Below are 18,230 nucleotides of genomic sequence, written 5' to 3'. Positions count from 1 at the left end.
ATCACCTGGGAGGCAGAGATTGCAGTGAGCCGAGATGGCACCACTGCAGTCCAGTGTGGGCGACAGAGAGAGCCTCTGTCCCAAAAAAAAAAAAAAAAGTCCCACAAAAATAAAAGAAAGAAATTTATCTGGGGCCAGGCGTGGTAGCTCACGAGTGTAGTCCTATTACTTTGGGAGGCCTGGGGGGGTACAGGGAGGGATTGCCTGAGCTCAGGAGTTGGAGACCAGCCAGGGCAACGTGGTGAAACCTCATCTCTACTAAAATTACAAAAATTAGCCAGGTGGGCCGAGCACGGTGGCTCACGCCTGTAATCCCAGCACGTTGGGAGGCCGAGGCGGGTGGATCATGAGGTCAGGAGATCAAGACCATCCTGGCGAACATGGCGAAACCCCATCTCTACTGAAAATACAAAAATTAGCTGGGCATGGTAGCATGTGCCTATAATACCAGCTACTCGGGAGGCTGAGGCAGGAGAATTGCTTGAACCAGGGAGTCGAAGGTTGCAGTGAGCCAAGATCACACCACTGAACTCCAGCCTGGCGACAGAGTGAGACTCCATATCAAAAAAAAAAAAAAAAAAAAAATTAGCCAGGCATAGTGGCACACGCCTGTAGTCCCAGCTTACTCAGGAGGCTGACACACGAGAATCACTTGAACCCGGAAGGTGGAGATTGCAGTGAGCTGAGATTGTGCCACCGTACTCCAGCTTGGGTGACAGAAGGAGACTCCATCTCAAAAAAGAAAAAAAAAAAATTAGCCAGGCATAGTGGCAAATGCTTGTAGTCCCAGCTTACTCAGGAGGCTGACGCATGAGAATCGCTTGAACCCGGGAGGCAGAGGTTGCAGTGAGCCGAGATTGTGCCACTGCACTCCAGCCTGGGTGACAGAGTGAGTCTCTGTCTCCAAAAAGTCAAAAAATAAAATAAAATAAAAATGTTTTTTAAAAAAAGAAATTTGAGGCCGGGGGTGGTGGCTCACGCCTATAATCCCAGCACTTTGGGAGGCCAAAGCAGGAGGATCACCTGAGGTCAGGAGTTCAAGACCAGCCTGGCCAATATGGCGAAACTTCGTCTCTACTAAAAATACAAAATTAGCTGGGCGTGGTGGCGAGAGCCTGTAGTCCCAGCTACTCGGGAGGCTGAGGCAGGAGAATCACCTGAACCCAAGAGACAGAGGTTGCAGTGAGCCGAGATCGCACCATTGCACTCCAGCCTGGGCAACAAGAGCAAAACTCCGTCTCAAAAAAATAAAAAATAAAAAATTTACCTGATGTCAAAGTACCACCCTATAGATTACTACTTGCTAGAAGCAAAAAGAAAACCATAACTTTATAATGAAATGATCAGGTTCTCACCACATTAGCTTGGTGATCAAATACAGCGTCAAAATAGTGGGACCTGACATTATATGCCTCTTAACTAGAAACAGTAGGAAGTACACAGCATTACTAAATGAGATACTCTTCCAAAACTGTTTAACCTAAGTCTACTCACACCTTTAGATCTAACTCCCAGTTTACAGGAAATAAATATAGGGGATAGAGGAAGAAGTAATACTACGCCATGAGGAAACAAGCAGCAATACAAAATGTAATCGTCTCAACAGACCTAACAGGTCAATACCACAGGGAAGGAGAGGCAGAGTAGGGAAGGAGAGGCAGAGTAGAGAAGGAGGTGGATGGGTAGAAGAGACAGTTCTACCTATATATTTAAAAAGACTCAAGAGATTACAACCCAAATGCAACGGGTAGTTCTTGACTGAAATCTGGCATTTAAAAAAAAAAAAAAAACAAAAACACCAGCCTGGCCAACATGGTGAAACCCCGTCTCCACTAAAAATACAAAAATTAGTGAGGCATGGTTGCGGACACCTGTAATCTCAGCTATTTCGGAGGCTGAGGCAAGAGAACTGCTTGAACTCAGGAGAAGGAGGTTGCAGTGAGCGAAGATCACGCCACTGCACTCCAGCCTGGGTGATAGAGCAAGACTTCCTCTCAAAAAAAAAAAAAAGAAGAAGAAAAAACACCACACAGCAATCAAAAACATTTTTGGAACAACTCGGGAAATCTGAATATAGTATAAGTAGCATGTATCAGGGAATCAGGTCACATGCCTGTAATCCCAGCACTTTGCGAGGCCAAGGCAGGAGGATCACTTGAGACTACAAGTTTAAGACCAGCCTGGGCAACATGGCAAGACCACATCTCTACAAAAAATACAAAAATTAGCCAGGCATGGTGGTATGTGCCTGTAGCCCCCAGCCACTCCAGGAGGCTGAGGCAGGAGAATGGCTTGAGCCTGGGAGGTCAAGGCTGCAGTAAGCCATGAATGTGCTGCTGTACTCTAGTCTGGGCAACAGAGCAAGACCCTGTCTCAAAAAAAATCAAAAAGTAGTACAATACTAGGGAATTACTGGTAATTTTGCTAGAAATGATAATGGTTTTATGGCTATATAGGGAGAATGTCCTCCTTTTCCTTGGTGAGATCTGAAGATATACGTCTTCTTATAAACTTTTAAAAGAGCAAATATCAATCTAAATCTTTAAATGTCAAAGTCCAAAATACATACATTTATAATACCATCATATGATACTTAAAAGGGAAAACTGAAAAAAACTTATTTGCCACTCTTAGTTTACTTTTAAATGGTTCAGGAAATTTATATATGTAGATAAAACAAATATGGCAAAATGGTAACAATTGTTGAATCAAGGAGGTGGGTACCTGTGGTTTCAATGTATCATACTACTTTTCTATATCTCTATTTTCCTAATGAAAGTTTTTAAAATGTACCATGCTTCAAGCAAACTAGTTTGCTTCTAAGATGTTTGAAAAGATAAAACCATATTTAATCCACTAAAAGAATACCTCTACAAAGCAAAGAAAGAGTTTTTGGGGGTTGTGTTTGTTTTTTGTTTTTTTAAGAGACAGGGTCTCACTCTGCCACCCAGGCTGGAGTGCAGTGGTACAACACTACAGCTTTGAACTCCTGGGCTCAAGCAATACTCCTGCATCAGCTTCCCAAAGCTGGGACCACATGCATGCACCATTCCACCCGGCTTATTTTTTGTTGTTGCTTCTTTTATTTTGTTTTGTAGAGACAAGGTCTCACTTTGCTGCCCACACTGGTCTCCAACTCCTGGCTTCAAGCAATCCTCTCCCCTCAGCCTCCCACAGTGCTGGGAATACAGGAATGGGCAACTGTGCCTGGCCAAAATCCTTTTTTAATTCAAATATCAACTCTTAACATGAAACATGTAATTCAAAAATGCCAAGTTTTTATAAAGCAGGGCACACTCCATATTTCAAAGGTTATGTATAGGTTATCTGTCCTTACATGTTGAGAAGAAAAAAGAAAAATTCAACCACACTGTAAGTGAGTTTAAAATGAAAGGAAGGGGAAAAAATGAAAGGGAATTTTTTTTTTTAAACAGTCTCACTCTTTCGTGCAGTGGTGCAATCTTGGCTCCACCTCCCAGGTTCAAGTGATTCTCCTGCCTCATCCTCCGAGTAGCTGGGATTACAGGCAAGAACCACTAAGCCCAGCTAATTTTTGCATTTTTTTGTAGAGACGGAGTTTCACCATGTTGGCCAGGCTGGTCTTGAACTCCTGACCTCAAGTGATGTGCCCGCCTTGGCCTCCCAAAGGGCTGGCATTACAGGCATGAGTCACTGTGCCCGGCTGGGAATTTTTTTGTTGTTTTTTGTCTGTTTGTTTTTGAGATGGAGTCTCGCTCTGTCACTCAGTGGAGTGCAGTGGCGCGATCCCGGCTCACTGCAACATCTGCCTCCCATGTTCAAGCGATTCTCCTGCCTCAGCCTCCCGAGGAGCTAGGATTACAGGCGCCAGCCACCATGCCTGGCTAATTTTTGTATTTTCAGTAGAGACAGGGGTTTCACCATGTTGGCCAGGCTGGTCTTGAACCCCTGACCTCAAGTGATCCACCTGCCTCGGTCTCCCAAAGTGCTGCGATTACAGGCGTGAGCCACTGTGCCCAGCCTGGGAATTTTTAAAAGGATAAAAATTATGAGAAGGATCCCAAATAGTTAAAACAAACTTGAGAAAGAAAAACAAAACTGGAGGCCTCATACTTCCCATTTCAAAACACCTTACATTACAGAGCTACAGTAATCAACACAGTATGGTAGGGCTTAAAGATAGACATAAGACTAATGGAATAGAATAGAAAGCCCAGAAATAAATACTCACATATGTGATCAAATGATCTTCAACAAGGGTACCAAGGCCACACAGTGTGAAAAGGAGAGTCTCTTCAACAAATGATATAGGAAAAACTGGGTACCCACATGCAAAAGAATGAAGCTAGAATCTTATGTTACATTGAATACAAAAGGTAATTCAAAATGGACTAAAGACCTAAATCTAAGACCTTAAACTTAAAACTCGTAGAAGAAAACGGGGAGAAAGCTTCATGACATCGGATTTGGCAATGATTTCTTGAAGATGACACCAAAGGCATAGGCAACAAAAGCAAAAATAGACAAAATGGACATCAAACTTAAAGAATTCTGTGTCACAAAGGAAACAATCAACAGAATAATAAGGCAACCTATGGAATGAGAAAATATTTGCAAACCATACATCTGATAAGTTGGTAATATCTAGAATACATAAAGAACTCCTACAACTCAACAAACAAAATCCAAATAACCCAATTTAAAAGTGGGCAAAGGACTTGCACAAATGTTTCTCCAAAGAAGATATACACATGGCCAACAAGTATATGAAAAGACACATCACTAATCAGAGAAATACAAATTAAAACCACAATGAGATAGATATCACCTTACACCTATTGAGATGGCCACTATCAACAAATAAGTTAAAAAACAGGCCGGGTGCAGAGGCTCATGCCTGTAATCCCAGCACTTTAGGAGGTCAAGGCAGGTGGATTACCTGAGGTCAGGGGTTCAAGACCAGCCTGGCCAACATGGTAAAACGCCGTCTCTACTAAAACTACAAGAATTAGCCTGTAGTCTCAGCTACTCGGGAGGTTGAGACAGGAGAATCACTTGAACCCGGGACGCAGAGGTTACAGTGAGCCAAGATCATGCCACTGTACTCCACCCTGGGTGACGGAGTGAGACTCTGTCTCAAAAAATAAAAAAATAAAAAATAAAAATGTTGGCGAAGATGTAGAGAAACTGGAACCCTTGTGTACTACTGGTAGGAATGTAAAATGGCTCAGCTACTAAGCAAAGGGTATGGCAGTTCCTCAAAAAATTAAAAGCAGAATTATCATATGATCCAGCAATTCCACTTCAGGGTACATATCCAAAATAATTAATAACAGGATCTCCAAGACATACTTGCACATGCATGTTTATCACAGCGTTATTCACAATAGTCAAGAGGTGGAAGCAACCTAAATGTCCATCAACAAGTGAATGGATAAAAAAAAAAATGTGGTACATACATACAACGGAATATTATTCAGCCTTAAAAAAAAAAAAAAAAAAGGAGGCCAGGCACAGTAGCTCATGCATGTAATCCCAGCATTTTGGAAGGCCAAGGCTAACTGATCACTTGAGACCAGGAGTTCAAGATCAGCCTGGGCAACATGGCAAAACCTCATGTCTACAAAAATTATCTAGGTGTGGTGGTGCACACCTGTGGTTCCAGCTACTCAGAAGGCTGAGGTAGGAGGATGGCTTGAGTCTGGGGAGGTCAAGGCTGCAGTGAGCCATGATCACACCACTGCACTCCAGCCTGGGTGACACAGCAAGACCCTGTCTCAAAAAAAAAAAGGAAATTAGGTCATATGCTGCAACATGGAAGAATCTTGAGGACATTATGCTAAGTGAAATAAGCCAGTCACCCCAAAAACAGCAATAACAATGACAAAAAGCTGAATGTTTCTACTTATATGCGGTATCTACAAGTAGTCAAACTCTAGACACAGAAAGTAGAATCGTGGTTGCCAAGGGCTAGGAAGGAGAAAATGGGTTCACTGGGTACAGAGTTTCAGTTTGGCAAGATGAAAAAAACTGCACAACAATGTGCATAGTTAACACTACTGTTCTGTACTCTTAAAAGTGGTTAAGATAGTAAATACGTTGTACTTTTTTCCCCAACTAAAAAAACTATGAGTAGCTTAACTACAAAGAAAAAAACTGAGAGAAGGTGATTTAGCAGAGAAAGAGAATGTTCACTCAAGAGAGATAGACTCAAAAACAGACCAGGGCTAGGCACGGTGGCTCACCCTGTAATCCCAGCACTTTGGGAGGCCAAGGCAGGTGGATCACTTGAGGTCAGGAGTTCAAGACCAGCCTGGCCAACATAGTGTAACCTCATCTCTAATAAAAAATACAAAAAGGCCGGGCGCGGTGGCTCACGCCTGTAATCCCAGCACTTTGGGAGGCCGAGGTGGGCGGATCACGAGGTCAGGAGATCGAGACCACGGTGAAACCCCATCTCTACTAAAAATACAAAAAATTAGCCGGGCGCAGTGGCGGGCGCCTGTAGTCCCAGCTACTCGGGAGGCTGAGGCAGGAGAATGGCGTGAACCCGGGAGGCGGAGCTTGCAGTGAGCCGAGATTGCACCACTGCACTCCAGCCTGGGCGACAGAGCGAGACTCCGTCTCAAAAAAAAAAAAAAAAAAATACAAAAATTAGCTGTGTGTGGTGGCACATGCCTGTAGTCCCAGGTACTTGGGAGACTGAGGCAAAGAGAATTGCTTGAACCTGGGAGGTAGAGGCTGCAATGAGCCGAGATCATGCCACTGCACTTCAGCCTGAGCAACAGAGTGAGACACTGTCTCAAAAAAAAAAAAAGAGAAAAGCACAAATAGAAATCCTGAGAAATGAACTAAATTTAATTACAACTACATAATCAATAATTAACTCTGGGTCCCCTGAAAAAAATGGGCCAGGCACGGTGGCTCACACCTGTAATCCCAACACACTGGGAGGCTGAGGCAGGTGGATCACAAGGTCAAGGGATTGAGACCATCCTGGCCAACACGGTGAAACCCCATCTCTACTAAAAATACAAAAATTAGCTGGGTGTGGTGGCGTGTGCCTGTAGTCCCAGCTACTCAGTAGACTGAGGCAGGAGAATCGCTTGAACCCAGGAGGCAGAGGTTGCAGTGAGCCGAGATCATGCCACTGCACTCCAGCCTGGCGACAGATCTAGACTCCATCTCAAAGAAAAAAAAAAAAATGCTTTACTGGATCTTTATAGGTCCAGAAACTATGTGCAAAATACTCTACTAGATACTTGTACTCCCCAGTGACTGCACATGTATCATATCCATGCCCCCGGTCAACCACTTCTTACCTCCCAAACACCGCCAAAAAAGCCTCCATCTGCTCCTACCTGACCTTAAAAATGCTAAAAAATTCAAATCCCTGCATTGGAAGAACTGTCTAAAAATTTTATTTTCTCTGTGCACACAGAATTGATAATGATCAGACTAACCTAACTCCTATTATTTCCTATACGGTTTCAGTTTCTTAAAATGAAAGTAGTTTATATTTGTTGTTTCAACTTTTTTCTGTTGACTCCTTGACCCAATACAATCCACCCTCCCATCCCAAGCAGCATTTACTGGTTTTTTTCTGTCTGGCCCTTCTTGGTCTCTGTCATGGATTTCCTGCCTTCTGCTCACTTTTTTCAGTGTCATTGCTCGCTAAGGTTCTGTTCCTAATCTTTTGTTCAATTTACCTCTTCTAGGTCCATTCAAACCCATGGCTTCAATGCCTATAAGTGTGAGTCCAGTCAATAATTTTCTCCCAAACCCCAATATAGTTAATTGTTTGACAGACATATCCACTTGAATATTCCATGGGCACTTCAAACCTGAGAGGTCCAGCTTAAATTTCCTTCAATGACTCTCTATAGCTTTCAAGATCAAGTTCCAACTCTGTGATAAAGCACTCAAGGACTTCTATGACGTGATCCCTTATCTACCTTTGGCCTCCTCTTCTTCTACTCTAATCCACCTGTACCTAGTTATTTGTTTCCCACACAAGGTAGCCCATTTCACAGCTCTGTGCCTTATACATTCTCTGCCTGAAAGTCCCTCTAACCCCAGCCGGGCACAGTGGCTCACGCTTGTAATCCCAACACTTTGGGAGGCTGAGGTGGGCAGATCAGGAGGTCAGGAGTTCGAGACCAGTCTGGGCAACATGGTAAAACCCCATCTCTACTAAAAATACAAAAATTAGCGAGTGTGGTGGTGCGTACCTGTAATCCTCCTGAGTACAGGAGGCTGAGGCAGGAGAATTGCTTGAACCTGGGAGGCAGAGGTTGCAGTGAGCCGAGATCACGCCACTGCACTCCAGCCTGGGCAACAGAGCAAGACTCCATCTCTACCCCATCACACTCAACCCATATTTCTTGGTTCAATTTACTTTCCTTTAGGAAAGTTTCCCACTATCTCAAAGCATGATTTAGCCACAGCTCCCAATGCACCCTAGACATCTCTCTATCTTAGCACCTTTGTATTTACTTGTTGAGACTACTAGTCTGTAAGCATCTTGCAGATAAGTGTTTTATTTAGCAAACAAGAGCTCAATAAATACTTGTTATTGCCGGGCGTGGTGGCTAACGCCTGTAACCCCAGCACCTTGGGATGCCGAGGCAGGCGGATCACAAGGTCAGGAGTTTGAGACCAGCCTGACCAACAAGGCAAAACCCCGTCGCTACTAAAAATACAAAAATTAGCCAGGTGTGGTGGTGCGTGCTTATAGTCCCAGCTACTCAGGAGGCTGAGGCAGGAGAATCGCTTGAACCCAAGAGGCAGAGGTTGCAGTGAGTCAAGATCACACCATTGCACTCCAGCCTGGACAACAGAGCAAGACTCTGTCTCAAATAAATCAATCAATAAATAAGTACTTGTTATAAGCTAGCATAAGCCAAAAGGCCAACTTCTTTAAAATGTTGGACTTACCATTTTAGTACCTGGAATACACAGGTCCATATTACAGGGCATCTCTTTACCACAAATAAAGTACCAATGAAAATAAATTCATAATCAGAAAGGTGGTTAAGAATTACAGTGGATGAGGCCAGGCATAGTGGTTCACACGTGGTCCCAGCACCTTGGGAGGCTGAAGCAGGAGGATCACTTGAGCTCAGGAGTTCGAGACCAGCCTAGGCAACATAGTGAGACACCCGCCCCCCCCAATCTCTCTAAATAAATAAATAAAATTGGCCAGCACGGTGGCTCACACCTGTAATCCCAGCACTTTGGGAGGCTGATGCAGGAGGATCATCTAAGGTCAGGAGTTCAAGACCAACCTGGCCAACATGGTGAAACCCTGTCTCTACTAAAAAGACAAAAAATTAGCTAGGTGTGGTGATGCACACCTGTAATCCCAGCTACTCGGGAGGCTGAGACAGGAGAATCGCTTGAACACGGGAGGTGGAGGTTGTAGTAAGCCGAGATCACACCATTGCACTCCAGCCTGGGCAACAAGAGCAAAACTCCGTCTCAAAAAAATTAATTAATTAATTAATTAAAAATAAATAAATAAATAAAACGATAAAGAATTAAAGTGGATATTCTTTATGTCTGCCCAGAACTCCGTCCCCTCCCCTACTCAAGGTCTGCTCTGCTTTTTGCTAACAGATCCCTGGCCATGTAAGTGAGCATATCACAACCTAGAATGAACTAAGCATAGTACTTCATCCCCTCAAACACTAGATTTGGTCAAGGTTCTAGTTGATACCCTTGTGCTGCCACAAAACAGGTTTACCATGTGAAGAAACATATTTTCAGTAAAAGGAATGAAGCCAGTATGCACAGAGTATAAGTACGGAAAGGTCCCAACTATGGGAAAGTTCCCACCCTAGCTCTTCATGGCCATCCTTATTCATACAATGTCTATTATATGGTCATATGAACCAATAACTTTTTCCCCTACAGGCTACTTCAAGCTGTATTTCTGTTACTTGAACACCAAAAAGTCCTAACTAATAAAATAGAGAAACCAAATTGATAAAAATTAGACATCAAAGGATATTTTTCATTCAGGCTATAAAAGGGCCTGGTATGCCTTCTCTGGCTTAGAAAACTTTCATCTATCAAATGTAATGTCCCTTTCCTCTCTGTATTAGATAAACCCCAAAATTACTATTTCATTCTCTTTCAATACACTCTATGCAAATCACATCATTTTTTAAGACAGTCCATTTACCGCTATGTGGTGAGATGACAAATAAGCAAGCAATCACAATGTAATAAAAGAACATGGAGTGCTAAGGACACAAAGAGGAGGCCCATGTAACTCAGACTTGAAGTATCCGAGGGCTTTCTCCTAGAGCTACCACCTAGGCTGAGACCTGAAAGACAAGCCTGAGTTAACAAAACAAAAGTGAGGGTAAGGAACAAACTACGAAAGGTATTCCAGACAGATAGAAGCTTCTGAACTCAAGTGCAGATTTAAGAACTCTGATCCCTTCAGGGAGAAATACAAGGAACTTAATAGGGCTAGTACACTGACAGCCAAGTGTCAATAAGGATCCAAATCATGAGGATCCTGAAAGCCAAGTGAAGAAGTTCAGAAGTCTCAAAAAAAAAAAAGAAGTTCAAAAGTTATCCTAAAGGCCATGAAAAGTCACAAAAAAGTTTTAAGCAGAGGAGTTACATGCTTAAATGTGTTAGACAGATTACTCTAGCTACAGTGGGAAAAATGCATTGGAAGACTGAAAGCAGGGATGAGCTGTTAGGAGGCTCGTGCAACAACCCAGGTGAGACATGATACTAACCATGGAGTAGGAGGGCAGCAGCGAGGATAGGGAAAAGGAACAGATTCAAGAGATATTAAAGAGAGGAGGATCACGAAGTCAGGAGATCGAGACTATCCTGGCTAACACAGTGAAACCCCATCTCTATTAAAAATACAAAAAATTAACCGGGCGTGGTGGCAGGCACCTGTAGTCCCGGCTACTCAGGAGACTGAGGCAGGAGAATCGCTTGAACCCAGGAGGCGGAGATTGCAGCAAGCCAAGATCGCACCACTGCACTCCAACCTAGGTGACAGAGCGAGACTCCGTCTCAAGAAAAAAAAAAAAAAAGTAACCAAAAAATAAAGCAGTAAAAACAAAACAAAAATAAATAAACAAATAAAACCAAAAAATAAATAAAGCAGCAAATTAATGCAAATATTTTCAAGAAAAAAAGACACTAATGGCCAGGCATGGTGGTTCACACCTGTAACCCCAGCACTTTGGGAGGCCGAGGCAGGCAGATCACCTGAGGTCAGGAGTTCCAGACCACCCTGGCCAACATGGCGAAAACCCATCTCTACTAAACATACAAAAATTAGCCAAGCGTGGTGGCAGGTGCCTGTAATCCCAGCTACTCAGGAGGCTGAGGCAGGAGAATCACTTGAACGTGGTAGGCAGAGGTTGCAGTGAGCCGAGATCACACCACTGCACTCCAACCTGGGCAACAAGAGCAAAACTCTACCCAAAAAAAAAAAAAAATACGCCAGGCACAGTGGCTCAAGCCTGCAATCCCAGCACTTTGGGAGGCTGAGGCGGGCGGATCACCTGAGGTTAGGAGTTCGAGACCAGCCTGGCCAACATGGTGAGACCCCATCTCTACTAAAAATACAAAAATTAGCTGGGCGTGGTGGTGCACATCTGTAATCCCAGCTACTTGGGAGGCTGAGGCAGAAGAATCACTTGAACCCAGGAGGTGGAGGTTGCAGTGAGCTGGGATCATGCCATGGCACTCCAGACTGGGCAACAAGAGCAAGACTCCATCTCAAAAATAAATAAATAAAATGAAATAAAAATATGAAAATTAGCGGAACATGGCAGTGGACACCTGTAATCCCAGCTACTTGGGAGGCTGAAGCAGGAGAATCGCTTGAACCTGGGAGGCAGAGGTTGCGGTGAGCCAAGATTATGCCACTGCACTCCAGCCTGGGCAACACAGCAAGACTCTGCCTCAAAAAAATAATAATAATAAAGACACTAATAACCTTAAATCTGGGGCTTGCATAAAGTTTTAAGAAAAACAGCCAGCTGAGCATGGTGGCTCACACCTGTAATTCTAGGGCTTTAGGAGGCCAAGGTGGGAGGATCGCTTGAGCCCAGAAGTTTAAGGCCAGCCTGGGCAATATGGCAACACCCCATCTCAATTTAAATTTTAAAAAAAGAAGAAGAAAAGAAAAGAAAAGCAGCTAATACATGATCAAAGGATATGGTCATACAATCTACGTTTAGAAAAACAGGCCAGGCGTGATGGCTCGGGCCCATATTCCCAGCAACTTGGGAGGTTGAAGTGAGAAGACTGCTTGAGCCCACAAGTTTGTGACCAGCCTAGGCAACACAGCGAGACACTGTCTCTACAAAAAAATTTTAAAAATGAGCCAGGCACGGCGGTATGTGCCTATACTCCCAGCTACTCGGGAGGCTGTTGCAAGAGGATCCCTTGAGCCCAGGAATTCAAGGCTACAGTGAGCTATAATCATGCCACTGCACTCCAACCTGGACAACAGAGGAAGACCCTGTCTCAAAAAAAACAAAAAATCTAGCTACTTAGCCACATAAATTTATTAAAGCCTCTTTTAATTTTTAAAGTATGTGCGGCCGGGCACAGTGGCTCATGCCTGTAATCCCAGCACTTTGGGAGGGCAAGGTGGGTGGATCACCTGAGGTCAGGAGTTCACGACCAGCCTGACCAACAAGGTGTAACCCCGTCACTACTCAAAATAAAAACATTAGCCGGGCGTGATCGTGTGCACCTGTAATCCTAGCTACTTGGGAGGCTGAGGCAGGAGAACTGCTTGAACCCGGGAGGCAGAGGTTGCAGTGAGCCAAGATGGCACCATCACACTCCAGCCTGGGCAACACAGCGAGACTCCATCTCAAAAAAAATAAATGAAGTATGAGAGCTCAGATAGAATTGATTAACCACAATCTAGATGTACAGTTCTAATAAAATAATTTCTGGAGGGCAATGCTGAGATAGGTAAGAAAGTAAAATACTCTTCCCAAGGCGCAGGCACAGTGGCTCACGCCTGTAATCTCAGCGCCTTGAGAGGCTGAGGCAGGATGACTGCTTGAGCCCAAGAGTTCGAGAGCAGCCTGAGCAACATAGTGAGACCCTGTCTCTTTAAAAAAAGAAAAAAAAAAAAAGAATAAGGTTTTGGGTCACAAAGATCTAAGTTTGACTGAAACCTACCTGATACATACATAACACTCCCACACACTAGTCGGGTAACTTTCAGCAACTTTCTTAATACTTCTCAGTCTCTGTCTCCTCCCCTGTAAGAATAGTGCAAATCTCAGAGTTGTAAGAATTAAATACAATCATATATGCAAAGTGCTTAAAACAGCACCTGGTGTGCATGTGTGTGTATATACACATAAGCCACTTCATTACTATGAGGACGAGGGCAATGAGGTTGATAATGATACATGGCTTGATGTATGCTTACTCATTATCAGGCAAGGTAGGTATCAAAAAAGTGTTCAATCTAAGGCCAGGCGGGGTGGCTCATGTCTGTAATCCTAGCACTTTGGGAGGCCAAGGCGGGCGGATCACTTGAGGCCAGGAGTTACAGACCAGCCTCACCAACATGGCAAAAACCCATCCCTACTAAAAATACAGAAGTTAGCCAGGTGTGGTGTTGAGCACCTGTAATCCCAGCTACTCCAGAGGCTGAGACAAGATAGTGCCACTGCACTCCAGCCTGGGCGACAGAGTGAGGCTCTGTCTCAAAATACGTACATACATACATACATAAAAAACGCTCAATCTCTTCTTAAATTCCTAACATAAACTACTTCTAAAGGCATTTAATAGACAACTGATTCTTCCCAAGACTTACAATATGATTTTGCATATAAAAAGCTGAAAGGAAAGCGAAGAAGGTAGGTAGCTATTTTTCTGAAATTCATTAATAAATGGTTGCTGCTTTGCATATCAAAAAAACATGCATAATCATGGCTAATCATGATGAAAAGGGAGATTTTAAAAGGAAAATAATCAGCGTTTTAAAACGGCCGGGCGGGCCTGGTGGTCACTCCTGTAATCCCAGCACTTTGGGAGGCGGAGGCAGGTGGATCGCTTGAGCTCAGGGGTTTGAGACCAGCCTGGGCAACATGGCGAAACCTACTCTCTACAAAAAATACAAAAATTAGCCGGGCGTAGTGGCTTTCGCCTCTAGTCCCAGCTACTCTAGGGGACGAGGTGGGAGGATGGCTTGAGCCCAGGAGGCAGACGTTGCAGTGAGCTGAGATAGTGCCACTGCACTCTAACCTTGGCGATATGGCCAGACCTTGTCTCAAAAAAATAAATAAATAAGATGCAACTATGTAACAGTATTTAGATTTAAAATAAATACTAAAAAAAAACCATGCAACTACAGTGATAATATTTAGCTTCTACTGTGTACATACAAGATACTATGCCTACTTTAATATACTTTAATGAAGGAAAAAATATGCCTCTACCATAACTTAAGCCCACTTTTTCTATGAAATACAGTACTTCTATCTCCCCTTCAAATTAACTAAAGGCAACAAGTACACAAACTGGCATTCGTACGTACTGCGTGCTGATTTCTACTGCTTTATTCTTTATTGTTTTACAGGTTAGTCTTTTTTCATTAACTAAATTGTAGCCTCCTTGCAAAAGAGCAGCCATTTATTTCCTATTCTTCCCACCATGTCCACCACTACAGCCCCTCGCTCCTACCCCCCATCCTAGCACGGCACTTAAATAATAAAAGGTCCTGGCAGCGAAACTCAAAACTGTTTATTTCTGACCTTTAGCAGTAAACAATGTTAGAAAGGCAGATGGAACCACGTTTATCAAAACACAGAACGCACGATGTTTACATTTCCTAAAGCGCGTAAGTCTTTTAGTTAAAATTAAAGGATGAGAGTTAAAACGAGTTACAAAAGACAGCTGGTGTTTGAAAGAAAAACACTGGAAGTAATAAAAACGGAGTGAAAAGGCTGATGTTGGGATTAAAAGAAAACATTTTTTTAATACAGCTGCAAATCAGTCATTGTTTTCTGAGAGGCTAGGTTCATCTCCAGGATTTTCTTCTAGGAGCTCAACCAATGGCCACCTTTACTGAGTTAACCAGTCTCCAGGCAAGCAGCCCTTGCTGATTGGCTCAAAGATGTCGAGTAGAAAAAGCAGCCAATCCTGCCTTCAAGCCAGAACTGTGCCATGGAGACATTACAACCACTGCATGGCGAGAATGTGTACAAACCTGTCCGTGCCACAAATATCAGATCCTAGTTACAAAGACTGCCGCCGAAAGGAAGAGCCTTTGAAGCCAACACTGACACTGACTTGTCATCTACATTCTATTACTCTAGCTCTCTTTCGGAGGGGAAAAAAAAAAAACTATTTTAACCAAAAGCGCATGAGAGATAAACTGTGCCCCCGCTAAGATGACTCACTCTATTGAGGATGAATTTCCAAACGGACGGCTTAGAGAGAGTCCCGATGAGAGAGGGGCTCTAGAAGGGTCCCACTGAGGGTCAAAGTTGCAGATGGGGGCAGGAGAGGCGGGACGAGGGCCAAAGACACACAAATGCCCGGGAGGGGAAAGTCTCTCCGCAGTCTCCAAAATCCGAACGTGTGAGTAGCTGTGTGTCTGGACTTGAACTGAGTAAATAAACGGCTCTGCTAGGACTATGTGCTCAGGAAGGTGGCCTGAAGTTCCCAGAAGGCTCCGCCTGGCAAACACCTAAGGCGCCTGGAGGGGCGCAAGGTCAGGTCCTGGCGGGAACAGATCTCGGAGAAAATCTCGGGGGGTCGAGAGGGGTGTGTCTGGGGCCTGGAGGCCCGCCAGGCACTCGGAGGCCAAGGAAGCGGCCGCGGCCCCCGCCTTCGCCCGGCCTCGGGCTGAGCGCCAGGGCCCGCCTCTCGCCGACGCCTCACTTCCCTTCCGTCCGGGCAGCCGGGCCCGCGGGTCAGATCGGAGGTGGCCCGCGCTGGGCCCCACATTCAGGGCTTGGGGGTTCACTCGCCGCGCCGCCCGCCGCTGCTTCAGGCCCTCCGCTTCGGCTCGGAGCCCCGGGACCCCTAATCTCCAGGGCCCTCACCTTGGACCCGCCTCCCTGCCTCCCACCCGCCGCCTTTACCTGCTTCTGGAGCGGGCAGAGGGCGTCGAAGCCGGTGCCGCGTCGTCGAACGCACAACGCGGCGCCGCAGGTCCGCAGCCCTTTCCCGCCGGCGCCACTGCGCTCTCCCGCGCCGCGCAGGGCTAGCAAGCAGCTGCGGCCGCGGGGGAGACACAGCGAGCGCGCCCGGCGGGGAGACACTGCCGCTCTCCGTCCGGCCGGGGAAGAGCAGCCGCGCGGAAGCCCGCCGCGAGAGGGCGGGTGGGCGGCCGGGTGGGGAGGGGTCTCGAGGCGCCGGCAATGGCTGCCACGTCGCCCAGGTGGATCGCCGCCCACCGCCCCCCCCAAGCCCGCCGGCTGTCCACCACGACCTCTGCTTCGTCCCCGAGCTCCGCCTCGGCGCGGCGGCCCGGGGGACTTGAGCCCGCGGGCGCTCCCACCTCTCCCGCTCCCGCTCTCCCGTTGGAGAGCAAGCCCTGCCCGGCCGGTTCGGCTGCTTCCGGTCGCCCACCCCCCAAGGCTCGCCCGAGAGCGGGCCGTGGTCCCCACTTTTCTTATCAAGGGGTCCCTGGAGGAGCAAGCCCTTCTTCGAGTGTCGGGTTCTGCTGGGGGGGGAAGGCGGGAGCTGTTTGGCGCTGGGGAACATTGCAACAGGCCCGGAATTTTTGCCAAAATAAGCGGCGCGGTAAACCACAGCTGTTTCTAGCCCTCGGCACTCTCCCGAGCCCCAAAAACAAAACAAACACAAGGTCGGCCTCGCGGGGTGAGGGGAGAGAGGAAAGCAGAGCTGGGACGAGCCCTGACGCGCGCGGGGTCCAGGCTGCAAGTTGGGAGGGACGGCGAGGCGAGCGACCGGCCTCGGCATTGCCTGACTAGGGCCGTGGCCGCTGCGGCGGGCACGGGAACCCGCCTTCTCGCGCGCGGCCCTCCCGCCGGGGGCTTCCGGGCGCGCGGCCTCGGAGCCCCACGGGGAGACAAAGGGGTAGGCGACTGCCACGGGGTGGAGGGAGGCCGCCCAGCCCCATCGGCCCTGCCAGCGTGCGGTCTGAGCTCGGGGAATGTGTGCGCCTTAGCCGGTGGAACCGCAGCCGCTGGCCTTTGCCCCCAGTTCGAGCTTGAGTTTTCGGGTGCCAAGAAAAAGCAAAGACGTACTCTTCCCCCTTGCGACCGCTGTAGTATGAGTCCGTCCCCAAGCGTGCACCATTTTTTTTCTCTCAACTCTGCTTTCCCTGGTTTATTTGTTCTGGGTTCTGACGTGAAATGTTTAGTGTTTTCAGGGTACGCAAATTTTTCACCTTTGCTTTCTGGTTGTTGGTGGTGATGGTAGTGGTTGTGGTTTTGCCTGTTTTTTACTTCCTCCGTCCCCTCCCTCTGCAATTACTTTTCATTCCACGTGCAGTGGTTTTTTCCAGAATAGAGAAGCGAAATAACCTCATGACAAAGTGTCCCTTTGCATCTAAGATACATTGTTGGTTGTTATGGCAGTTGCTTTAAACAGAGTGTAAATTTGGGGCAAGTACAAGTGGTTTTTGTCGTTTAGGTCTAACTGGAACACTTATTCACAATGAGAACGTTCTAGTGCTTTTTCAAGAAACTAGTAATATATAAGGAGAGAACTCAAGAAGATAAATTTTCTGATGAAACCATCCACATAGAAAAATAGGGGAATTTTTCCTTTTGTATGAATTTTGTATTTATAAGAGGTCTCGAGTCCCAGTGTTAAATCACAGGCTTCATGTTGATCCTTAAAAAAAAATCGCTATACAAAAACCCCTTAATGCTTTTATTAAATTTCAAAAACAAAAAATTGTAATAACCCAGAATCTCAAGAGATAAATAGCTGTTGCTGAGAAGCTAACATTAACTCTGCCTCTAAACAACCATTATAAGAGACTAAAAACTGTAATATATGCCACTTTAGAAATGAAAGAACCCTAGTAATTATAAACTTGAAAGATGTCGAGGAAATTAATATTTTGTTTTTGAAATATGTTCACCATGATAATAAAAACTAGCATTTAAATTATTTTCCTTTGAACATCTGTTAAGGATTCATCAAATCTTAAGTCAGAACAATAAGAAATAAACTCTTCTTAACATTGGAAAATATATTTCAAGCCACAAAGACAACACCCAAGCTGAATGTTTTTAAAGTTTGTTTAC

The 18,230-nt window shown here is 45.5% G+C and overlaps 1 protein-coding gene across 1 annotated transcript in view; it reads right to left on the bottom strand.

The window, feature by feature from the left end:
- Nucleotides 1-16,848, bottom strand: part of N4BP2 (NEDD4 binding protein 2) — a 103,619-nt gene extending 86,771 nt beyond the window's left edge. Inside the window, exon 1 of the mRNA XM_063705232.1 lies at nt 16,089-16,848. Within this exon, the coding sequence (XP_063561302.1) occupies nt 16,089-16,713 (625 nt within the window). The 5' untranslated portion in view covers nt 16,714-16,848. The remainder of the gene's footprint in view (nt 1-16,088) is intronic.
- Between the last annotated feature and the right edge of the window lie 1,382 nt (nt 16,849-18,230).

Source organism: Gorilla gorilla, chromosome 3 (genome assembly GCF_029281585.2).
Source record: "Gorilla gorilla gorilla isolate KB3781 chromosome 3, NHGRI_mGorGor1-v2.1_pri, whole genome shotgun sequence".
Classification (NCBI taxonomy): domain Eukaryota; kingdom Metazoa; phylum Chordata; class Mammalia; order Primates; family Hominidae; genus Gorilla; species Gorilla gorilla.
This window is presented reverse-complemented; position numbering and strand designations above follow the sequence as displayed.